This window comes from Lepisma saccharinum, chromosome 10 (genome assembly GCF_977018435.1).
Source record: "Lepisma saccharinum chromosome 10, izLepSacc3.1, whole genome shotgun sequence".
Taxonomy (NCBI): Eukaryota; Metazoa; Arthropoda; class Insecta; order Zygentoma; family Lepismatidae; genus Lepisma; species Lepisma saccharinum.
In genome coordinates this window covers 26,670,971-26,697,505 of record NC_139238.1, presented here as the reverse complement: position 1 = coordinate 26,697,505, position 26,535 = coordinate 26,670,971, and the positions used below count along the sequence as shown (strand labels likewise).

The following is a 26,535-nucleotide window of genomic DNA, read 5'->3' as shown; positions in this document are numbered from 1 at the left end:
TTCCACCTCACTATATTATTGCCTTGATGGGTACGAAAGAGGGGCGTATAAAGAGTGTGTCCGAACCCACCGAAAATCGCTACCGTACATTACAAGAATTTCAACTTCCGTGGCACAAATGTTCTCTCTCCCCCCATTTATTTCCCCTGTCTGTGGTTCAGAGACTAATTTACATATAATCATGAATTCGTATATCAGATACAAAGCAACTTCACAAAAATTATTTCCCATGCACGAGTATTTTTTTTCTGCAGCCACACAGATGTGACACAACTAACGAATAAATGATTGAATTGTTGTTTTAAGTCCACTTTATGCACAGTAAGGTTAATCGGGACTGGACCTACAGTTTAAAGTGGGATCCGAACCACTGTGCCATGTGCCTCCACCGGGTATCGAACCCGGGACCCCTTGATTACAAGGCAACAACGACACCACTGCGCCATCAGGGAGGTCCAACCAACGAATAAAGTATGTGGGAGTATTAATAACAAGAACTTTGCTAGAGAACAAAGTGGGATAGTACAATTACATACAGTAGGAAATAATGCACACACACCCTAAAATCGACTTGGAAATACTTCATTTTATTAAGAGTATAATATTGTTTAATAACGGTATTGAGATCAATCTGCACTTAATTTCTAAATGATAGTATTTAGGGGGAAACTGACTCCCTTGTTCCCCCCGTGCGCACGTTTATGTTAAAGCACAAGCGCTGTTAAAGGTCCAGTAACGCATAAATTCTAATGGGTTCTATTGGGTTCCGGAACAGGACCGGAAGCTTTTTTTCTCGCACAATTTAAATTCGGTCCGAGTTGCGTATTGTTGCGTTTCAATACGGAATTTGAACCGTATTAAAATTGATCCGGAAAGAATGTTCCTGGATCGTATTTAAATTCATTCGGAGAAAAGGTTCCTTAACCGAATTGAAATACTTTAAACATAAAATGGTTCTTTACGGTCCAAAACCCATTTACACTTGCTGATTTTCTCTCCTGGACCGGAATTAGACCTTTAATAACCCTGGTGATAACTCTTACCGTTCATGGTATTCTGGAATGCGGACACCAGATTGTTCCTTACGCAGCTATCCAACGCTGGATCGTTCCTTGGGCATGGCTTAATGAAGCTAGCTGTAAGAGAAGATTAAACAAAATAACTTATATTGCAGTGTTAAACACATACAACGGGAATAGCTCGAAAGCTGTAAAAGGAAGATATGTATAATATACAGTTGTTCATTTTGACTCTCGGCCGAGATAGCGCGTGACTGCAGACGGCGCGGCATGGCGCGGATGCCGGCATTTTCGACCCGTAACGTCCCGCTTATTTTTACGTACATATATTTAGCATGCAGACAATTATATTTATATTTCATAACGAGCACTAACCTCTGGTGTAAGAGTGTTTCAAAATGGTGCCCAACACAAATTCCCGGAATCTTTTGATGAAATTTTGATTTACACGCATTAGTTCCTCTTCCGTAATTTTTGTAAGTTCTGTTCGTATATTGTCTTCCAGTTCATCTGCAGTGTGGGAATTGTTTCTATAGACTATTTTTTAGTGTTCTTAAACACGCACTGGAATTCCACAGAAAAAAACGAAAACACAAAGGCGCGGTCAAACACACTACATTGAACAACACAGGGTTAATACTCGTTATGCAATATAAATATAGTTGTCTGCATGCTAAAGACATGTGCCTAAAAATAAGCGGGACGTCACGGGTCAAAAATGCCGGCATCCGTGCCATGCCACGCCGTCTGCAGTCACGCGCTATCGCGGCCCAGAGTCAAAATGAACGCATTGTACATATAGAGTAATAACTCACACTTCTTTATTGTTGCTTCACCAAAATCCCGATAGGTTCTTTTTCATTTAATTATTGTTCCTCCACATCGTCGCCATTTCAATATAGAGGGTGTCCGGCTTAGACCTTTAACATTACAAAACAGTATAACATTAGTTACATTCAATTTCAAATTAAATTTATTGTTTGTATGGGACTGGCAACTGCGACCATTTGCGAGAATCACCAGTAATTCGAGTTGACGTGACGCGCATGCGCGTGTAACGCATAAATTCCAAGATGGCGGAGTGGATGGTTCAGCAGAAAGTGTTCTGCGTTCTTTCACTGGCAGATAACAAATCTGTCAAGCTTGTTCAAGGTGCTTTTCGGCGTGAATTCAATCTTCAACGTCACGACAATGTTCCTTCCTATGTGAGTATTGTTAAGTGGGATAAACAGCTAAGAGAAACTGGAAATGTTGTGTCGGTGCGCAGGAAGTACGCGAAGCGGAAGGTATCAGAGGAAAACATTGAAGTGATTCGCACTGCATTCACAAGAAGTCCAAGAAAATCTATAAGACGTGCAAGTTTAGAGCTCAAAATTCCTCGGTCTACTATCCATGACGTTGTGCACAAAAGGTTACGTCTACGGGCGTACAAGATCCAGTTACATCAACGAATTTATCCTGATGATAAGCCTAAAAGACAGACGCTTTCGGGCAAAATGTTAACCGAAATTGACTACAACAATGCTTTTCTGGACAACCGTATTTGGGGAAGTGACAATCCTCATGAGTTTTGTGAAATTATGAGAGACTCGCCAAAAGTTAATGTGTGGTGTGGATTAATGAAAGAGAAGATAATAGGCCCGTTCTTCTTTGCTGAAGAATCAGTGAGAGGAACGAATTATTTAGACATGCTTCAGCATTATGCTGTGCCTTAAATGCCTCCAGAAACCATTTTCCAACAAGACGGAGCCTCGGCACATTATTTTGCTATTATTGTACAAGAATTTTTCGATGAGCATTTTACTAGATGGACAGGAAGAAGATCTAAACCACTTGCTTGGCCTCCGCGCTCCCCGGATCTTTCCCCCCTAGACTTTTTCTTTTGGGGTTCATCAAGGACCAAGTCTAGAGTATGCCTGTCGAGAACTTGGAAGATCTGCGTAACAGAATTCGTCAGGCGATTAACAATGTGACCCCTCAAATGCTAGTGAATACCTCGACGGAATTGGAATATCGGTTCGACATCTGCCGTGCCAGAGGGGAGAAGGGGGGGGGCCTCATATCGAGGTTGTGTGAGTTGTGTGAATGCTGGTGCTGGGACAAAAAATGCATGTGTTTTCTACCAAAATGCAAATTTTGGTAATAAAATTGTGTTTCTCTGCAAAATTATGCTCTTTTGTAATGTTAAAGGTCTAAGCCGTACACCCTGTATAAAGTATGTAATAAACAGCATATAGAAAAGCGATGAAAATCATATTGAAATCTTCAAAATTATACCAGGTACCAAGAAATGGTATTCGTAAATTGGATTTCGGAGAACTTTTATAATTTCAGTGGACAAAGTAATTTGAAACTTTGTTTTAGGAAGTAACTTAGCTTGCACAAGGTTATCATGTGTGGTTTCTCAATAACTCGAATGTCAGGAAACCAGTTTCTGTATGGACAAAGGCTACTTTTAAATCGAGGAAGAGTCTAAGGTTATTTTGAGTACGTGTTCGTCTCGGAGAGCAATTATAGACACGCTCTAACTTAAATACATCATAAATGTATTTTCTTGTTGTACATTTTAATGGTTTTTCTAAGTGGTGTGAAGTCAAATTGTGCCATTACAATCATAGGCGTATCTTGGAACTTAACTTGGTTTTGGGGGGGGGGGGTGGAGGGAGCAGAATCGAACTTGAAGCTTGACTTTGGCTACGCAAAATGAAACAGTTTTCATGCCCATAGAAATATCATCCACTTCTATTTTGATAAATAACTGTTACATTTGCAAAATTATAACAAATAATCATTACTTTGCTCCTTAGGTACCAGGAGGTTACTAAAAGTATCATTAACTTGTAAATTTTCATAAACCTAGAAATTTGTGGAGGGCAAGTGCTCCCCCTTGACCCTGCTAAGTTACGCCTATGATTACAATAACGATAGTTGGTACGAACGTACATAGAAAAATGCAATTCCATTACAAATTACAAGAAAAATATATTCCAATTTTTGATCTTTAAATTTAATCTTAATACTCAAAAGCATTGGTAAATATATTTTTTAAAAAAACAACTACAATAGTAGATGTATTGGTATAATTAGAGAGGACCAATCCCCCACCCCCTCTAGCTCCCGCCGAAAGAAATTTAGGAATGCATCACTTTCTAAGTTCCCCCTTTATTGGAATGCTTAAATGCTTGTACGGACGTTGCATGAGCCTACTGCATGATCTTCTTTAATGCATCTTGGTTTCAACATTGGGTAATTTCATTGTCACGGGTCTGACATTTTTCTATATAAAAGTAACAATTCTACTTATACAAGGTGGTTATAATTAAAGTGACGGTGTTCAGAGTGGTATAGCACGGGCTGTAATGAGAGTAGCAGTCTGAAACTTCGTAGATATGCTAATGAAGCAATGCGCTCGCGAATTATGCAAAAAAAAAAAAAAATAGTTCCAATTCTCGCCACCAGGGTAAAAAATGGCGCTGTAAGCAGTCAAAACTTGGTATAGTTACAGGAAAAACACTATAAATCGCAGAAAACAATACTCTTTGTAATAAAATATCGCTACAATTTCACTATTCGAATTACATGAACATTACTAAAGGAAAAAGCAACAAGCGTCACCAACAACAACCAGGGAGCTCACACAATGGTTAGGCAATTTCACCGACTTTGACGTCAGAGTTATGGAAATTTCCACGTTTTGACTGCTTACAGCGCCGTTTTTTACCCTGGTGGCGAGAATTGGAACTATTTTTTTTTTTTTTTTTGCATAATTCGCGAGCGCATTGCTTCATTATCATATCTACGAAGTTTCAGACGGATACTCTCATTACAGCCCGTGCTGTACCACTCTGAACACCGTCACTTTAATTATAACCACCTGGTAGTTAATAAACACCTTTCTTACAGTTTCTGTGCAATTAAATATGAAACTTAACACTGTTGATTAAACTTGACTACCCTTAAAATAATTTTCAGATCTGTAGCTGTAAGTGAACAATTTTGTGTCACGGGTGGACAGATGAATCACATCCTCTTCACTTAATAAGAAAATTATTTTAATTCCTGTGAATTGTCAAATGATGAAAAATAAATTATTTTAGACAAAGAGAGAGAAGGTAATTGACCTTTGAATATTCTAGTAGAGTTGAATAGGAAATGTAACAGTTAAATGATAAATTAATTGTTTGTTTGTGTCAGGAGTGGGACACAATAGAAAACAAAAGCATAAACTAACAGTTTGTAAAATACCTTCTACCTTTACTTAATTTTTGTATAATACTTGAGGTTTTATGCAAATAACAATTTTAGCTTGACTCACAAGATAGAATAAAGCTACAGCAGCCCATTGTATTTAATTTTAAAATTGAGGTTCAGGAGCAGTTAGACATGGAATACCACTATTCAAGGAAAGTAATTTATGGTAGTGATATGGTGCAGAGAGCTCCAACGCAACTGAATGGTTCAGTGTGAAAGTCTTCTGGGTTCTGACAATCAGGGACATACTTAGAAGGAAGGTCTCTGATCCAGGAAACCAGAGAAGTCGACGGTGGGACTCCACGGTCTAGGACATTTTGGTGCCGGACAGTGGTGGCGATTATCACACAGAAAACTAAATGCATCATATCGATTGATGCACCAGAATGCATCGATTGATGCACTAAAGTGTGTTTTATGGCTTCTTCAAAGAATCAGATTCACATTTGATGCATTTGGGTGCATTTTTGTATGTCTTGGAAGAAACACCAAAGTGCATCATTTGATTCAAGTGAGGATTTCTTTCAGTCGAGATGCACTTCAATACATCAGTTGATGTTCCTTGATGCACCTTGATGCGTTTTCATGCACCAGAATGCATCTTTTTTGATGAACTTAAACATTTCGTCTGAGCTACATAAACTCTGTAGCTCAGACCAAACGTTTAAGTGCATCATACAAAAACATACAGTTTCCTAATATATTAACACCTTATTGTGTTATGTATGAGAGCTTAGCGTATTTAGTGTTTAATTTATGTATTACAATAGTCTCTAAAGAAGTGAGAGCGCAATACAGCTAAATAGTGCAAGGCTTAGTTCACATCTGATGCACGAGTATGTTCCTTCACAAGTTTCAGGCGCGGACTGCTTCAGAGAGCACTTTAGGCCTTTTCTTTTTTGAAGTACATACAACAATCCATGACGAATTAGTAGCCCCGTCCAGTTCGCTCAACACTTTGACTCTCTCTGCACTCACGCGTCTAGTTGGTTATGCGGTGCAACATCGACTCGTCTACTTCGTTAATTTAGTGTCTGCACCGTTTGCAGCAAGTTCAGGAGTTGTGTAATATGTGGTGTACAGTTACGTGGTTCATGCTAATTAATCAAATGAACGTTTAAAGCAGCAGACAGGCATTTGTTGATTGATTGATTGATTAATTTAGTTTATTTTACTTTGCGTTTTGTGCCTCTTGGCTAATTTCCGAAGATGGGGATGAGATACACCTGCACTACAGCTAGTGACAAAAAGTGCAGCGAACTAGACGCGGCGGCTAATTTCTTCCCACAGTGAGAAGCCAGTTTGTATGTGATATGATGAGGAAGGCATTTAGCATTTACAGTCACTGAAAGTGAATCGGCGTTCAGAGGTAAAAGGGTGTGCAAAATGGAAAAGTGCTAGAGAAAACATCTAGTAGCAAAATGCTCGGCTACAACCGGATTGCGCACACTTTTCCGGTTTTATCAGTGGTATCTGATAAGCCGTTGACAAGCTGTCACAATGTACAGGATTGCGCATGATGAGGCGATGAGGCGATGATGTCAGATATAAAATGTTCTAACCTAACCTAACCTAACTTTTGAGTTTGAGTAAATTGGTATGAAAATTGTATCTTGACTTGCTACATTTACTGGTCAAATTATATTCTTTATTTAATCCTTAAGAGATTTGCTATTTTATTTCTAATTTCTCTCTTCTTGTCTAAATTTAAAAAAAACACTTTTTCGCACAGACTTTAAAGCTATCAAAGTGGCAACGTTCGATCAAAATCTGTGCGCAAAAAGAGGTCAGTGAGATTTGTGCGGAATCCTGGATCTAAAGTGTGCGCAATTCGGTTGCGGCGAAATGCTCAGGCACCGAAATGTCTGCCATCAAAATGCCCAGGCACCAAAATAGCCAAACACCAAAATGGCTGGCACCAAAATGCCCAGGCACCGAAATGTCTGGCACCAAAATGCCCAGGCACCAAGATGTCCAGGCACCGAAATGTCTGGCACTAAAATGCCCAGGCACCGAAATGTCTGGTACCGTTCGCACCAAAATAACCGGCACCTAAATCCCAGGCATCAAAATAGCCGACTTCCGGGACTCGATGTACTGACCACGCATCTCGCAACGAGAAAAGCAGTTTGGCAGAACCTGGCCCTCAAAAAGAACGTATCTGCAACCAAGACCAGTTTTGGGTACAAAACCAAAAGAAAAATGTGAATACTTACGAAGCTGCTGCGAGTTCACTTGCACAAAGGCGAACAAAGTTAAGACCAGAAGATACAGTCCCATGGTAACCTCCACGTCCGAACCACTCGTTGGAGATATTGATGACTGAGCCCAGAGTACTCGAATAAAGGATTGGCTGCTTCGGATTCGTGCAACGAAAACACAGGAAAGGTGCAGAAGGACCAAGGACATAAAATTGCTTTCCTTACAAACCAGTTTTTTCTATATAGTTTCCTTTTCAGCATTACACTGGGTCAAGGAAGCGGCAGTGGGTACAAATGAGGATGAGTTATTCTTGCCCGTTTTATGTTTTTGTTTTTACATTTATAAGTTTTTTTTCTTTAGCTAAGACCTCGGGAAGAGAAAATTGATGGGAAAACCTATGTTTATATCAATGTCGTTTAGCTGGGAAACACCTTGGATGTGCTGGCCCTGAAATCATCATGTTTCTTATATGGATCTTCAGGGTCACGTCGTGCTTTGTCTGTTTAATGGATGGCAACATTATACCTTGTCTCGGTTATCTCCGGAGAAAGATTGCGCATAGCGTCAGAGAAGGGGGTGGGGAAAATCGAGCGTGCAAAGGAAAGCAGTACTCGCTGCGGCGAAAATCTGTAACTGGACTCGCTTCCCCCACCCGACCCCTTCACGCAATACAGTTTCCTCTCGCGTGTAGATTGGTGGAGACGTCTCGCGTCACTACTTGCGCAAATACATGTTTTCGTCGGCTTTGCTACAGAGATAACCGACACAGGGTATACTATGTGCATACGGTATTAGTCTAATTTGAAACCATGAGTATCGTTACTACTTGTAATCTTTTTTACGGTCCTGTGTGCTGTTTATCATAGACTTTTACTTTGCATTGTTGTTTTACATCCACTTTATCCACAGAAGGCTAATCGGGACTGGACATGCAGTTTGAAGTTGGTTTTGATTGATTGATTTGCTTAATTTTACTTCGCTTCTTGTGCCAATCTTTGGCTAATTTGCGAAGATGGGGATGAGTGATGACATATTGATGAATGGACACTCACAAACATCCATGCGCAGGCCGGGATTCGAACCCGGGACCCCGAAGCACGATGTGCTAACCATTCCAATACGGCGGCCGGCAGTTCAAAGTGGGATCCGAACCACTGTGCAATGCGTTTCCGCCGAGTATCGAGCCCGGGACCAGATTTGTCATGGAGCATAGCTGTTGGTTCATTGATTTGGCTTAATTTACTTCGCTTTTCTGCAACTTTTGCCTGATCGCGACGATGAGGATTGAGTGATAATATGTTGAAATTGATAAAAGACACTTATGCATGTTGCCCACTGAGAGAGCGTAGGAACGCGGCAACAGAACTCCTGTTGTCTGCTTTTATTGAAATCAAATGGTGTAACGCCCACTACAGTGAAACGCGCGGAACCAAAGCGCGGAATTTCCGTGCCAGAAGTCTGCAGGTTATCTTATCGCTTGTGGCCCACTGAGACGCCGGAAACGAGTCAGTTGCATTATCTTGCCGCGTTTCAGTGCGTGTCATTGGACGTTGAACTTTACAAAGAACACCAATGACCAGCGTTGTTATGTTGTGCAGAAAAAGTAAATAGATTTTGGCCATCTCGGTCACGCGACTGGACCATTGGAGAGATCCAAATCCCTCAGGTTTGGGTGTATTTCAAAAATATAATTTTAGAGAAAATTAGTGAATTACCATCGGTATCTTTAGGAAAAATTAATTTCTGAGTTAAAGAGACACCTAAATAGCGGTCAATAGCCTCCAAGATTGTTCTTGTTTTTTGATACATTTTTCCTTTAAAAAAAAACAACAGAAAAAACTTTATTTTTTTACCACCACATTTAGGATTTTGATGAAGTGTAGTGATGGTTGTTATTTTCTCGTGTTTAGTACGTACAGTCACGGACAGTTTTGTGTTGTAACGCTCCTATTAACATCCAATGGAACCACGTCCATGACTGTACAAGATTAATTTTTGATAGAGGTGTAAGGGAGGCCTTCTGAGAATTCATCCAAATATCAACCTCAGTTGCACGTACTACAACCGAGGCTAAATTCTTGCAGACTAACGAGGATTTGGCGCCTAAACCCACAGCCAGTATAATGCTCTGTGGGGCATGTGTTTTTTTCGTTCATGTGCGTTTCAATTTCTTCTGATCACCATTCATACTCATCTCCACAATTAGCCAAAACTAGCAGTACCGTGAACTTTTTATTTGAGTTTTAAGTCCACTTTATGAACAGAAAGGCTAACCGGGACTAAGTGGGATCCGAACCTGCATGTGTGTCTACCGGGTATCGAACCCGGGATACCTTGATAGTGAGGTGAAGTAAAATGAAACAATCCACTAATTTATCATTGAAGAAGGAAGATAGAAATATAGAACCGAGATAGGTTTCCCACTGGAATGCCCTAGTTGGCGCCAGACTAGCTACGAGACTGAAAATGATGGCTCCCAGGCTTGAATTAGAACTAGACCGTGTTGTAATTGCAACTTGCTTCTCTGCTCGATGCTGTGGTAACAATCAGAGCGAACCTTTGGTCTTGTGAAAGTAATATGAGAGTTTGTTAGAAAAAGTTATTTCTGTCTGTGATTTTCTTTTAGTGTTGGTTGTGTGATGCCCTTTTGTTTGTTGCTATGGCAAAGTCGAAATGGTTGAACAGATTGCGTGCCTGATTGATGCATATTTAGGAATTTATCCACGACAGATGTGATTACATGATATAATGATAATGACAATCTTTATTATTATCAGTGCATTAAGCGTTTGATATAATTTGTTGTACAACATTTCTTTAACGAATGAATCCTGTGAATCTCATGTACGCAGTGGCGGCGATTTGGTGGGGCGAGAGGCAATTGTCCCCACTTTTCGCCACTATTGCCCCCGCACTAACCTTATCTATAAAGGGAAATATGCTGTCTTTGCCCCCCCCCCAATCGCCGCCACTGCATGTACGAATGTATACCCGAGTTAATTTAAAAGCACGTTGAGTACATTTTTATTACCATTTCTTCTTTCTGGTGCATTTCTAGCCCATATTTTCTTTTTCTTCTTAAACATTTAATTTTGGCAATTGTAAGGAAAATAGCAGCGCATCAGTATAGCTATCTATTCTACAACAACGTTCTTCCTCAAGACACTCGTCCATTTGTCTGCTCTGCGCAATGCCTTGTGGGTACAAAAAACCTACCAATAAATACGTGCGAGGCCATCTAAGAGGTGAGGATGTACCACACCATTGGCCCAACTCCAAGGAGCATATCTGCAGTAAATATAGCTTTGTTTGATTCAGGCATAAATATATATTGAGTGTGTTGCTTGCAACAAAGGTCCTGAAGGTGCCCTTGAAAATCGTTAATGGTTTTCCCCATTCAACCAGTTATAGAATCACAATGTGACTTCTTGCCCATTGACGTCATAATATCCTATGCAACGAGCACCAACCAGCTATTTCCGACCATAATTCTTTCCTAGGACTAGGCACGTTCTGTGGTAGTGGGTTAGGTTCTGGAAAGGTATTTCATATTCACCTCCTAACTTCAAGCGTGTTTACGTCAGTTGGGTGGGGAGAAACAAGTTCGAGCATGTCAATACAACTCACATCATGCCTTTTTCTTTTCTTCTTCTAACCTTTACTTTCCGGCGATTACTACGTATTCCTATAGTCTATTAGAAATATCATCAACAAACGTGTTTAGATTCCCGTGTATTTCTTATGGAGACTGAAAACGCTTCCTCTTTAACTCAACTTTTTCACTAAGAATATTGCTTTGGTATTGGTACTTTTGCCCTCTCATGGCATTTCTACCACGTCCAAGGACCTTTTACCGACCTCCGTAGCGGAGTGGTTAGCACAGCGCGCTCCGAGGCCATGGGTCCCGGGTTCGAATCCCGACCTACCACGATCTACCACGTCGAAGGCCTTTCGCCTGGCGTGACTAAAAGCTTGTATAAATGAGCTTTCAGACCAAAGTAACTAGCGACACGGGTATTAACACATTAGTGGTAAGGGGCATGTGTTCCGTTATGCACGACCAACAATCCGAGGGGAAACCATGGACGATAATGAAAAAACGAACTAAGAGCTACACGCAACCGATAAGAGACACGCTAAACTTGTCGTGTCACTTTGGTGCGAAAGGTTGCATGTAAATTCTGAAGGTTCGTTTAAATAAAGTCTACTTTGATCATTGCTTTAACGTCACTGTCTTCCTTATTATTTAAGATGAATACTTGCGCTATAAATAGGGTGACCATAATATTTTTGCCCGAATCCAAGTAGGTGTTTATCCCCCTCCTTAGAAATAGGTTAGCCCTAATTATAACATTATTATTATTATTATTATTCAGTAAAGTATGGATCACACGAACAATACATCATACACATGAATGAAATAAAAAGGTAATAATTATTATAATCTCGACACTCCAGTATTTATCATAACAACCATTCTTGAGAACAGAATTATTTTGTGACTGTATTGAAACTACTTGTATGCTTCTAGGGGCCTCCCCGATCCCTATCCTGTGCAAGATCAATCCAATCTTTTCCATCCTTGCCGATTTCCTTTAGGTTCATCTCAACGTTATCCCTCCATCTTCGTCTTGGCCTTCCTACAGGTCTTTTACCATCAGGTTTCCCAAAAAGAATCCAGTAAACTCTTCTTTCCTCTCCCATTCGTGCCACATGGCCTGCTTTCATGAGTCTTCTTGATATAGTTATTCTAATAATATCTGGACTTGAATACAAATTATGCAGTTCTAAGACAGAAAATTACACAAGTAAAAAAATCTTTAACAAATGCGTTTATTACCTTTTGTGGATGATTATAATAAATAAATAAATATATAGGTGATACATTTCATCATATGATAGTATTATATGCTATGGTTTCTATTTAATGACAGGTGTGTATTAATGACTTTTGGACGGATATCCCGAAGCTGTAAGTTGGGTATTGTGACATTTCGATTTCGTGTTGGTTGAAGCATCAATATCGTCCTCGAAATATCGGTATTGTTAATATCGATGGCCAAATGTCGATATCGATATTCAATCGATATCAACTATAGGTTTATGATTTTGAATGGTAAATAACAACACTATGGTGTTTATTCTCATATTCACAAACAGTGACGTTGATGGTCATGACACTGATGACTGGTTTGAAAGATATATTATTATATTTGTTCCGTGTAATATCTATATTAGAACTCACTTACACTTTCGAGTTTCTTGGCATTGTTCTGATATATATGGGTCTACAGTCGTGAGCAGAAATGAGTTGCTTTTCAGATATGATGCAATAGTTAAGGAAAACGTAGAACTGTAACCGCCTGATGTGAGGCAACTCGCATCACATAAAGAATTGGCGCATTGTATACCGCACAAGGATATGGGTTTCGAAGGAACTCCTATGACATACAAGGGTAATGACAAGACATTTTGGGGAACTGCTAAACGGGTCCTTGAATAGAGCACATTCCCTCAACACTATTTATCCAGTGTTGTGTTTATTCCTTACAACATTCATGTCCTCTTCTGCTATTAATTGTTTTGCGCAGTAAAAAGAAGATGCAACCATAAAGTGAACTCTTGCATACGATTGTATATGGATTACATCACCTTCGAGATCACACAGTCCTGGTATAGTAACAATATGATGAGAGATTAAGTCTTTGTGCTGTACATTGATGGAAATTGGAAAGGAATGTCTACATCCGGGTGAGTGTCCAGATGATGTACTTGGCTCAGATGGACTAGTTCTCAGGGAAGAGCTTGTTGAAAGGGATCCTTAGCAAGATTTTGTTTGCCAAATCGGGAACAATGGTTCCCCAGACTTCCTGGATATATGGAAGGCTCTCCGTGTAGGCAATCTCCCAGTATTCATTTGCAAGCGACAGAACGGTGTCACCTGGAAAAATAAGAATGTTGTGATTACATATACCATTGAATTACACTCTGTCTCGGGAATCTGTGGAGGAAGTCCGCGTATAACGGTAGAGAAGGGGAGAAAGCGAGTGGGCGAAGCAAAGCAATGCGCGCTGCTGCAAAAACCTGGCAGCTGCAGCCGCGTTTCCCCTGCCTCTCACGTGTTCATTGGTAGAGCCCTATCGAGTCACTGCTTGCGTAGAGACTCGTTTTCGGTCTCTTGCTCCAGAGCTTCTCGGGACAAGATAGTGTAGGTTGAGGCTAGAACATATGATTGATTGACTTGCTTTATTTTACTTCTTTTCTTGTGCCACTTTTGTATAATTTGCGAAGATAGGGATTAGCGACGATATGATGAAATTAATGAATGGACACTCACAAACATCCATGCCCAGGCCAGGATTCGAACGCGGGACTCCTGGCGTCGTAGCTTGATGTTTTCTTGGCACTTCTTTTATACGAAATATTATAACATGAATCAAATATGGTCTGAGTAAACCCATTTTCATGTGACTGATTGCGTTGAATAGTTCACTCGCGATCTAAGAAGGCGGTTCCGTGTTTGAATCCTAGTCTGGGCTTTCATGTCCCTTTATCAATCATTGTTCATCTTCATCGTTGCTATTATCTTCGAGGCGCAAGAAGGCGACGTAAAAGAAGACTAATAAAAATCCAATACAATGCAAAGTAATAATAATAATATTTGTATTATTTTACATAACATTCTAATCATTGGCACAAGAAGGAAAGGGAGGAGGTTGAGTGAATAGGTTGGCGCCTTCGCAGCGGTATTTTTTTTATCTCTCAACGCAAACGACTGCCTTGAGCAAGTGCAGCGTCATGCGCAGTAGGCTTGTGCGCAGTAGGCTTGTGCGCAGCTCCACGCGCAGCCGCTAATTCAAATCATGATACATCCGCTCCTAATTGACATAGAGGGATAATGTTTACTGATTCTTATTTCCGCAACAAGAGCTTTCGTAATGCTCACGCCCTATCGTTCTGGGGATTAATTTTCCATTTCTCAATGTAATAAATAGAGCTCGAAAGTTTGACAAAATGCATTTTTCTCCGGTTGCATTTATTGATAGAATTTCTCTTGATTCTACATTTTTTTTATGTTGTTGCTAACATTTTAGAAGCTTCTTCATTTTGCCTATTTTTAATATTAATACCTTTTTTGCCATTTTCAATGAAATTTTCGTAAAAACATGTATACGAGTATAACTTGTTATTCTTTCAAAATTTTTATTAATTAGCACATTATGGTGTTGCCAGAGACAATTACGAAGTTAGGGAAAACGGGTGAATCTCTTATAGGATCCAAGGAAGTCTTCGAAGACTCTGTGCAGCCGCTAATGGAAGTGCAAGGAGAAAGAGGGTTAGCTGTTCCAGAAAACTGGAAACATGAACTCGGGAAAAATTGAAAATAATTTGTGACATTCTTTTCTAAATTCTTTTCTTGACGATATAAGTCCAGTTACACAATAGCTTGTCGATGTAGAGTCAATATTTTCTGTTATGAAAGAAACATTATTTCTGACAAGTACGAATATCGAAAACTTAAAACTAGTGGTTATGTGCAATCAAGGCAAGCATGGAAAGTACAAGTTCTATTTCCTTGTAGATTCTAACTTTTTGAATGAAATTATAATTATATAGATATAAATGACTTAGAATTTGTCACTTTTATAGGTTTGTTTTGGTTTGGGTGTATATTTTCCACGCCATTAGTGCCTTTTTGCCTGCCTATTTTAAGCAAAATAAATGCCTGAATTTCTTGGTTCTAGTTATAAGTAACACCCTCCAAAATTCACTGATCTTAGGTGTTGCTTATTACTAGAGCCCGGATGTTCAGGCACTGAAAAGTATTAAAAATGGCAGGCAAAAAGGCAACGAAAAATTGAAAAAATGGCAGTGTATGTCGAAAAAAAGGCAGTCAAGTTTCAGAAAAAGGCAGTGAAAATTGAAGAAGAGGCATTACAAATTGAAGAGAAGAACTTAAGTTCTTCTAAAATCTTTAAAAAATGTATTTACAAATAATAATTTGAATAACAAGGGTTATTGAAAAACGAAATCATATAGAAGAAGAGAAATATAATTTTAAAAAAATGCCTTGTGAGAATGACAAAAGAGGCAAAGAAAGGCAAAAATGTTTGGAAAAGGCAGCGTAAGGTGAAATAGGCAAAAAAAAAAGGCAACATAAAGTATTGTTCAGAATGTTAAGAACCTTCAGATCGGTGTACTTTTGTGTTCAATTTTTGTCTACCAGCGTCGGAAACGAATAGGCATTTTGCCTAAAATCCGGGCTCTACTTATTACTAATTTAAAGAAATGTGAAATTATAAATATTTCAAAGGAAAAGCACTGGTGAATGTATATGATATAGTTCGAATGGAAAATGTACTAAAATTAATAAATAATCTGAAATACAGTAAAACACCGTTAATCCGGACCGCGATAAGCCAGACTTCGCTTAATCCGGACAGGCAAAAGGGAAAAAATGGCTAGAAGTCAACAAGAGAACTTGCCAAAGAAAAGGCAGTCAACCACTGATGGAATTCTGTTTCCCGCAGACTTTGTACTGTACTGTATAGTGTACGCGTATTTAGGCCTATGCCCTTTAAATACACTATAATAAACGTGTTTTGTTGCTATAAACGGAGTTTTAATGCACTTTATACTGTTTTTTTTAGGTTATTTCAGTTAATCCGGACTTTCGTTAAACCGATCAACTTAGTCCGGATTAACGAGGTTTTACTGTATTTTGAATAGCTACAATTAGTTTCTATCACCGGTGTCGGTGGAAATCGGTAAGAATAACAGCAATGGTATCGATTCAGTCGTAATAACTGTGTGTGTGTGCGTGTTCTGGCTTAATGACAGAAAAATATCGTTCAGAAAAGGAAAACAGTTGACAAGAGACATTCCATACATCCCAGTATAAGTGAATGCTGGATCTATTTTAGGTTGTTTCTTAATATAGTACATTAAAAGTAACTATTTTGTTCCTGTATCTATACCGCGTTTGTTAGAACCTGTCCCGTTTCCCGCGCTAGCGATCGCTCGACAGTTTCGGTGCCAATGAGAAACGAGGAAAAAATCGTCTGCTGGGCAGCGAGGAGCGAATGGAAGCCAGAAGAGAGGCGCTTACGTAGACGCTGTTGCAACGTTGCGTATTTTAATTGGCTGCCTGGCTTTGACTTTCCCCAGCACGGAGACAAGCCAGCGATCAGCTAGCGCGGGAACCGGGACAGGTTGTAACAAACGCGGTATAATCACAAATTACCCGAAACTTACTGAGGGCTTTGTTTCCCCCGAAGAGGTTGTCGGCGTAGAACTTCATGCCTCCGATGACTGGCCTCATGTTGAAGCTTTCTATCTTCATGTACATCTCTCCGTCCTTCTCGATGGGGCGGCCTTCGAACATCCACGTTGCGGAAACGTCAGCTGCAAGAAAAAGAAATCTCATTGTAGAGCAGTGCTATCCATCTCTGTTTTAAGAGAACACTTATTTAACATGAGTTGTTATTCTATGGGGGGGAAAAACGTAATTGTATTTCCGTGTATCTTATTTCAGTAATTTTGAAGATAAAATAGAGACAATAAGAAAATATAGAACCCGTTTCAATTAAATTTATTGACAGCATCATATGAGGTTCAGGCTTCGATACTAGATGCGGGCACATAGTGGTTCGAATTCCACTTTGAACTATAGTTCATTCCCAATTAACCGATCTGTATTATATAGAAACAAACTTCAAATTTCAGAAATTTATTGATAGCTTTGATAAAGCAGAAATGTATTTGTGATAATTATCATAACATTATCGTAGTAATGTAGCAAGTATTTATTTTGCCAGTGTGCCATTTATAGTTCGTTCTACATACACCTGATGAAAGACTTGATTTCAAGTTGAAGTTACATGTTGTCCAGGAGTTAAGAGTCCCACCACATCGTGCAGCGATTGTTTAAGAATATGAATATGTTACTGATTTGATTGATTGGTTTGGTGTTTTAAGTCCACTTTATGCACAGTAAATGAATATGTTATGACCGATAAACCGTTTTATATACTTATTTTTCGAAACTACATTTTTCCATCTTACACATTTTCGAGCATCGAAATTTCAAGGCATCAATTGAAGTTCAAAGTCAAATAACATTTTTTTAAAAAAATATGGTCCGTGAATGAAAGGGGAGACCAATGGGGGGGGGGGTCAGTTCCGCAATTTCAACACACAAAACTATAGCTTCTGTACTGAAACTGGTCTGGTGTTGCATTTAAGCGTGATCGATGTAACATTTTTAAGATGTCGAACAGAATCTTAATTTTTACCTACATCATAGAAGTACTAAATTCGTATTTTCCAATTTTGGGAAACACTTCAGTAGCATTTTTTTTAAAAAAAATGTAACATGGGAGGTGAAGTGGTATAGCTCAAGGCAAAATAGTATGATGGTGAAATTTAAACCTACAGTAAAAAAAAATAATTACTAGCTTTACTTGGCAAAGGCAGTATTCTTTTCTTTGCGAGAATATCAGACCTGCAGCAAACAAAAACACGTATAGCTCAACCATGATGAGGAAAACCCGGCAAACTCGCGAACTAAAGTTGACACTCATTTGTTTTCTCCTCTAGTTTCCCTTTCGCTAGTGTCCGACAGTCCCGTGTTGCCGGATGTAGAACTTCCCTCCCTTGTTTGGTTGTCAAAAACTTGAGCAACGTTAAATATTACGTCTCTGCTTTCGGTTTTTTCTTCATGACGATACAAACACTTGCCACTGAATAAAGATTACGACGATGCGTTGAAGAACGCCTAACGTTTTGGCAAAGCGGGGCGGTTGAAAATTTGACTAGAGCGCCGGTGGTTTTCTCTTCATGGTCGATCTGCACAGTCAAGGACACTTCTGGATTGTAACAACTCCCTTATCGTTTAATGCTATTACTACAACTTAGAAATGTCCGTGACTGTACAAGTGATACTATTTTCTCACCGGCAATTATAGTAACTGTGTGGTTACTTCAAGTGGTGATTACTTCTGAAACTAATGTTAACCCTAATTGTGCACGAACATAGGTTGGGGATAGTGTACTTACTCATGTTGTAGTTGTAATTGCCCTTTCCGAAAAAGGGAACGGGCCCCATTCGCCCCTCCGCCTTATAGCTGCCCTCGACGAACATCGAAGGGAACTTCACGTCCACCTCCAAGTGGAAGGCGCCGTCATCATCTGTGTTAACTCTGCAATGAAAACACAAGGGTTAAAAAAAAGTAAAGTGCTCCCCCTGTGCTTAGCACCACGCCATGAAGGCGTATAGGGGTGTGTGGGGGTAACGCCCCACACTTTCTTGATCCGGTCAAGGGTGGGGGTGATGTGATCAGCATCACGCCCCTGACCGCCTTTACCCCCCAGGGTTTCCCCCAGGTACCCATGTCATTCGACGCTAGGTGGGCGCCGGGGCCGCTTCAAACGTTAGAAAAGTTCCCGGATTTGAACCGGCCGGGGATCGAACCCGGGACCTTGAGCAACTAATCGGACGCGTTACCGACTGAGCCACCGCGGCCGGTTTTAGCCCGAAAATTGAGAATAGAAACATATTTTACGACAAAAAATTATGCAAATATAACGTTATCACCGATAGGCACCAGAGCACTTAGAATGGAACAGAAAATGACTTATATAATGTGAACTTACAATTGAAGGGCAAGGCCAAAAGGAGTCCAATCAGACTGTATACATACCCAACTGATTTTTCACTATTTTTCTGTTTTGGATACTACACAAAAAAGGCACTTATGACTGAAATAACCAAATATACACTTATGACTGAAATAGCCAGAGACACTGATAACTGAAATAACCACATAGGTGCTTTTGACTGAAATAACTAAACAGGCACTCACGCAGAGGCGTCTACTGAACGCATGCGCAGCATGCACCGCATGCGTTCAGGAGACGCCTCTGCACTCACGACTGAAATTGCCAAAAAAGCACGTTCGATTGAAATAACCAAATATGCATATTTAATTGAAATAACGAAGTGGCCACTTATGAATGATATAACCATGTACGTACTTATGACTGACATAACCAAAAAGGCACTTTTGACTGAAAAAACGAATAGACACTTTTAATTGAAATAACCACATACACACTCATGACTGAAATAACCCATGAGCCACCAAGTTTGTGTATTCCTTTCAGAATTCGCCTGACATTCATCTTAAACATAAAAATCCATTTCTTATAGCTGACTATGGAACAAGAAGAAATGTTTTTCAGAGCAAACCCTTGGCTACAAATATTACACCACTTTATAAAAACCAAACCGTTATAGATATACCCCCATACTTTACATGGCTTATGTTCAATTTTGTATCAGTAAGCCACAGATTCCCTGTGTCATATATCAATGCAATAGTTTACTTCTTGCCAAACACGTTGAGGCTTATCGTCATCAAGTTTTGTGAAAATGTTATACAGAAGGTTATATCACCTACCTGACGCCTCTGATGTCCACGTTCCTCAGGGCATGGATATAGTTGTTCTTGGAGGTCGACCTGCTGGAGATGGGTCCTCTTTGGTAGTTAAGAGACACCTCAGGGACAAAGAATGGGTCCAGGGACAATATTTGGAACCGAGGCTCGCCTGTTGAAAAGGAAAAATGCGAAAATGAATTTGAAATTGTCATTTTTTGATAATTTAATGTGCTGGCGTTGAAATTAAATTGCAGGAAATATGGAATTTGCGCATGATATTCACTTTCCAAGGGGATGGGAGTGAACAGTTTAGACATTCTCCACGAGACAAATGGCGCACATATTGAAGTTCGTGAATAAAACATCGAACTTGTGATTTTGGAGGACATTTCGAAAACACTATATGCCTGTGCTTAACATAATATTTTTATTTAGTTTTGGTATCATTTCCAAAAAGGCAGATGTCTCTCCCTATAAAACGTATGGCATGATAAATGTTTAAAGTCAGAGAAAGACGTAAGTTAAATTTACTTTTAGAAAATATGTACATTTCTAATCATGTATTTTGTTCCTTCCCCTTCTTAAAAAAAAAGTATTCATGGAAGTTGTTATGCCAAGCAAGAGATACAGTAAATACTCGCATCAAATAACACGGAAGTTTAGCAATTCTTTGCTCCCCATGTTCTTGATAACTTAATCATACCTTTTCTTTCAGATGATGACCGTATTGCTGAAATTATACATATTGTGGCGTCATTATACACAAGTAATTCCTATAATTGGTTAAAATACGTGATTGACCATGTACAGTTAACGGCAAATTCAATGGTAAACAATTTGTTCATCAGCATTTTCAGCCTTCTTGCACATCCTGCGTTGAGTTTAAGAAATTGGCTTCTGTTGATGCGAAACATATGAAAACATGGAACACAGACTGAATGGAAAGCGGTGCTGGGTAATTTGCCTACTATTTCTTTTGACGTTGAGTGTACGTACCGTTGATCATGTTGCTGATGATGGTCTTCAGAGAGTCCCTTAAACAGTTTCCTACGTTGGGGTCATTCCTTCTGCATATCTGGAAATATTTGGCTGGAAAATAGAAAGATAATTGCTGTTAATTCTTTTCATCTAGTTCCTTAATTTAAACAATGATGATATTACAGTGCAAGCTAATTTTCATTTCATAGGACTTGGTGAATTCCTGACTTGTCAAGACGTCACCGCCTTGTAATCAAAGGGGTCTCCGGTTTGATATTGGTTCCTACCCCACTTAAAACTGTAGTCCCGATCAGCATATCTGTGCATAAAGTTGACTTGAAACAAAACCATGAATTCCTGGAATCCTTAAAGATACTCAGAGAGTAGGGTTTACTACTTCATTTCGGTGGGGTGTGTTGTGCAAATTTGTATTTTTATTTTATTTTATTATTATTTTTTTTTTTTTCATATTTTGCATTGTGCTACTTTTGGCAAAACGCGACGAGAAAGAAAGGTGATTAGATAAAATCAATGACCCAACATTCTCAAAGGAACACCAAAGATCAGTTCTGGGGTCAAACCCGGAACCTTTGTAGGCGAAGATACTGCAAGTGTTCTGATGATAAGTACAGTAGCTCAACATGGCTTAATCCTTAGAGTTCCCCTCTGTTCTTGAATGAGATATCTCAAAATGGAGTTCTCCCTCCCCTCCTGGAATCTTGTGTTAATGGTGCAGGAGGAGTTCTGATAATAAATCCTTGTAGACTTTGCCAAAAACATCCAAAAACCAGTAACGTAAACATAACAGAAAAAATAAATTCTCAGTAGGGTAGATAGGGGAAAATCGGATCATGGGGAAAATCGTATCGGCTGAACAGTACTCAGTTTTGCAGACACAAGAAATGAAGTTTTTGCGTCATTGCGGTGTGTATTGTGCTTCCACCTCTCAGAAGAAACGAGAACTGCCAGAACCCATTGTTTGTTTGGCGCCAGAAGAGTTCCAGACTACATTGTTTCAAGTTGTGCATTTTGTGCGGACAAGAAAGCAGTCGATGTAAGTTTTCATTGTCGTGGAATAAGCTTCTAGCCATTGCTTGTTAAGTAAATTTTATTTTCAATTGTAATATTTCATTGAATTAAGCATGCCTCACCAGATCTTGTGATAATTTTAAACAAAACACAGAAATCAGTGCTAACAAAAAATAGGTTTTTAATAAGGTGTATTTCAGGGTAAATCGGATCATTCGAATTCTACTTTCTGTTTGATTGTTTTGAAATAACTGGAGGGATCCAGTAGGCTATATTTATATTTTAATAAATCAGTCTAACTACATTCGGAAAACTGCTGATGGTCCTTATAGTTCCTTGTCGGTTGTAACTATGGAAGAAGCTGTCACTGCTGTTAGAGAAGGGAAAGCCTCAAACGTGTTTGGTGTTCCATTTACAACAATTCAAAGAAGAACTTCAGCGCCTGAAAATGTTCCAGTGCACAATGTTGGACGTCAACCAGTGATACCTCCAGACATTGAAGCAGCTCTAGATGTGCATCTAGTCTACCTGTCCAAAAGGGGATTTGGTTTGACACCTAGGAGCGTACGTGAGTATGCCTATAAGTATGTGACTGAGCGAGGGATTCCAAACAATTTCAACGAGGAATCCGAAATGACCGTCATTGATTGGTTTCAGGGATTTATGAAAAGACACCCGGAACTTTCTATTCGGAAAGCCGAAGGTCTTTCTCGTGTAAGAATGAATAGCATGACACGAGAAAATGTTTCGAACTTTCACACTCAGTTGAAAAATCTGATTAGAGAATGTAAACTGGAAGGTTAAGTCAGAGTGTATTTATAACCAGGACGAAAGTGGGCTACCATTAAACAATAAACCACCCAACATTGTTGCTCGTAAGGGTTCTCGCGGTGTAATATCGCTAACAAGTGTAGAACGCGGGGAAACCGTGACACTACTCACATGTGCATCCGCAACGGGAGTCTACATTCCACCGTTTATTATTTTTAAGGGTAAGAGAATGAGGGACGAATTTCGAGATGATATGCCACCAGGATCCGAAGTGTGTATGACTGAATCAGGGTGGGTAAATGAGGAAGCGTGCATGAAGTGGCTGGAACATTTCAACAGGCATAGAAGTCCAGGTAAAGTGATTTTAATTATGGACGGTTATATTTCGCATAAAACTATCGCTGTTGCTGATTGGTGTTAGAAATGTAATGTCTAAGTGTTGCTCTTGCCACCCCACACAACCCACGCATTGCAGCCTCTTGACGTTTGTGTGATCAAGCCGCTAAAGACCAGCAAGCTACGTCTTGGCTCCATCAAAACCCTGGTAGGGCAATGTCGAAGTTGACTTTCGAGTGCATCTTTACAAAAGCATGGAATCTGGCAGCAACTGTAGGGAACGCTACAAAGGGTTTTGATGTGTGTGGAATCTACCCATTAAATCCATTTGTTGTCTCGAAGCACAAATTTGTTAAGGACGTAATCAGCATTATCCCGACACCTTCGACTTCTCAGTCATTTGACACCAATTCTGGCACCCCTTCAAGCAGTGCCGAAAATAAAATCCGCAGTCTCATTCCTTCTCCAACAAAGGAAACGCCACAGAAGAAAAATACACGAAAATCTATTCCTTCACTTCGTCTGATATCAGGTGAAAATTATCCTTACCTCAATCCTGGGGATAAGAGGAAGAATGAGAAGGATAAGAGACAGATTAAGCAAGCTGGAAAACTCGCATCGAGAAGTGAGAAGAACGAAGCGTGGAGGTGTGGCTTCTGCAGTCTTTCGTACTACGACAAAAAAAAGTCACCAGGCTGGTGATTGGATACAGTGCCAGGCTTGCAAAGGGTGGTTACATGAACGCTGTGTAAACGCCTTTGGTAAAAAGCAGTTTATTTGTGGTATTTGTTTATCAAAATCTGTGAGATTCGATTTACTCCACAGCCGATCCGATTTACCCCGCAGAGGTGAGGTAAATCGGATCAGTGCACGACGTGCATTAAAGTTACAAAATCTCAGCAAATAATAATAAATGAAAATAATTTATACATTTGTCTAATAGCTGATCGTTTTTTTTTTGTTTTTATGCACATAATTTCAATTGTAATAAAGGCACTGATATTCAATAAATAGAGTTTTTTTTTAAGAAAGTGGTCCGATTTCCCCCTACCTCCCCTAGTTTGCATATGTTTTTTTTTGTCTATTATACGCACTGAAATTCTAATTGGGGTTGGAACTACAGTTTAAAGTTAGATACGAACCACTATGGTACTGGCAAATTGTCAGTAAAAATAAGCAATTTAAATCATCTCGAAATAAGTAATATGCAAAACCTGCAACAAAAACATGACACCTTTCACTCTTAAACGACTTCGTAATTATTTATTCTACATGCATAATTTACTGGTACCTTGCCCCATTTGTAAAGAGAACACGAAAACGGACCGTATAACCTGGGGCTCCAATCAGCAAAGCTGAGGAAAAAAGTATCCTTGCGTGGCTGTCATGTTCAGACTAACATATCTGAGGAACTACTAAATATATATACCCAAACACACATAGGTATAAATTTCGTTGATAAAGAAACGTGTTAACTATTAGCGTACCCCGTTTTATAATCTGTGTTTTTGTACATTGCTAGTATGCCTATATCATGTTGACATTAAACGTTTTGGCAAGTAGTTATGAAACATAGTTTTAAAAGATGTCAAAACAAACCTTTTAGGATGACAGTGAGGGTACACCAGACACGAAATACTACTACTATTACAACTATTGCTAATAATAATAATATCAGTTTATATTAAGTGATGCGCACAGTATAACACTTATAGGTCTTTTCTACTGTTACGGCGACCGGTCCTCATGCTGGCAAGGGATGAAGGGGAACGGGGAAGTGTATGTACACCCGCCATCGTCTAGAAATTTGGGAGCTATGAATGAACAGCGTAACCCGGTCATGGAAACCTACAACAATGACTGGGGGTTCGTCGCGCCGACCACACGTCACCCCGTAATTGGTTGGATGATATTCCCTCCTCGGCAGGCGGAAGTGAGAGCGGCAGTCGGTAGGTAGCCTCTGGCCTCACGGGCGGTTGCACCACGGGATATTATTATTACAGCATAAAACCTAACCCAACACTAAGTCAAGTAAAAAGTACAAAATTACATGGATAAAATATGTAAGATGTGGAGTAATGCAGAGACAGCAACATATTTACATTTGAAGTTACAGTTTTCACGATGTTCTTCTACCATACCCTGTTATTTCATGCTAACCACAATAATGGCCACTGACCAGGTACACCACTTCCAATATCATAATAATAATAATCTGTATCACTCTGAATAAAGCTAAAGAAATATATGAATAAGACTGTTCTCAGATTGTATAAAAATTGCATCCATCATTGGAAGCTGTACACCCCTGGATTCAGGCTCATGATTACCGATTATATCTTGTACTTACCTCATGCCAGATGAGCGGCAGCGACATCTTTAAAGAAATTTTGTGATGGCGACAGAAAACATTTATATACGTATATTAGAGCTGATACCGATGTCTAGGTATCGGAAAGTATCGGTTGGAATTAATCTACCAATATCGGCCGATACTTTTCCGCCATTTTGGCCTTTCACGGACTCCTCAAAAATGAAGCGCGACAGTTTCTCTGAATTTAAGTATCCTGGAGATTGTTCAAAATTTGAACATGTTTTAGAAATGTACGAAGATCTCATTAGCCCCGTCTATTTCGCTTCACTTTTTGACACTCGGTGTAGTGTAGGTGTATCCTGGTGTCAGGCTGGTGCAAGGAAATGTTCAACCAAGTAAGTATTGAAGTTCAGAAGATTCAACAAATGCCTGTGCGCTGCTATAAACGTTCATTTGATTAGTTAGCAACTTAGCCAACCACGTGACCATACACCACAAATTACACCGCTCCAGAATGTATTGCAAACTGCGGAGACACCAAATACACTACATGACACCAGTGTAGACGAGTCGGTGTTGCACCGAGTGCAGAGAGAGTAATAAAGTGCAGTAGACGGGGCTAGTAACATAGCTAATCATATCTGCAGAAACACGTCTGGATTGATATGACCGTTAAACTGTTAGTATACCACCTTTCCAAGTTACCAAACCGCCACAGGCAACAATGGAATTCAAGAGTAGTACATTCTTAAACTTCATCTACTTACGGATTTCGACAGAGATGATTGGAGGAGCAAGCAAGCTCAAAACAAGAATGACGAGTGTCTTCATTGTTGGCCCTGCTCACACGAGAAGATTGTTATTGACAATGACAGTCTTCGTTGAAAATAACAGTCTTTATAAACAGATGTCACGTGTCTACTTGCTTTTCTTTTATTGTGACATGCTTCAGTGAAATGTAAGAAGTAGGGTAAATTACTCCCGGCTGTCGCCCACCTTCTCTCACTAATTGATTACTTTTTCAGGGTTTCTTTCTACAGTTCTTGACCTGCAAATGCTTCAAGTTCACCTGCTGAGAGTTACGTAATGGCTGACGACCCGTACGACTACTAATGTGCGAATGTTTTTTGCGTGAAAATTGTTGATTTTCATAGGAACGCATGCATATTTTCAGCACACACAAATTATTTACATA

At 39.6% G+C, this 26,535-nt stretch overlaps 2 protein-coding genes across 2 annotated transcripts in view; both read right to left on the bottom strand.

Moving 5' to 3' along the window:
* Positions 1–7,668, bottom strand: part of LOC145994261 (circadian clock-controlled protein daywake-like) — a 33,774-nt gene extending 26,106 nt beyond the window's left edge. Inside the window, exons 1-2 of the mRNA XM_083130366.1 lie at positions 7,487–7,668; positions 1,044–1,136 (exon numbers count right to left, since the gene is read on the bottom strand). Of these exons, the coding sequence (XP_082986492.1) occupies positions 1,044–1,136; positions 7,487–7,550 (157 nt within the window). The 5' untranslated portion in view covers positions 7,551–7,668. The remainder of the gene's footprint in view (positions 1–1,043; positions 1,137–7,486) is intronic.
* A 5,228-nt stretch (positions 7,669–12,896) lies between these two features.
* LOC145993834 (protein takeout-like) lies at positions 12,897–26,196 on the bottom strand. The gene is made up of 6 exons (XM_083129670.1): positions 26,108–26,196; positions 20,909–21,001; positions 19,934–20,081; positions 18,531–18,673; positions 16,728–16,877; positions 12,897–13,413 (listed from the first exon to the last, which is right to left on the bottom strand). Exons 1-6 carry the CDS (start codon positions 26,169–26,171, stop codon positions 13,259–13,261), a joined length of 753 nt encoding a protein of 250 aa, XP_082985796.1. The 5' UTR covers positions 26,172–26,196; the 3' UTR covers positions 12,897–13,258.
* Positions 26,197–26,535: the final 339 nt, after the last annotated feature.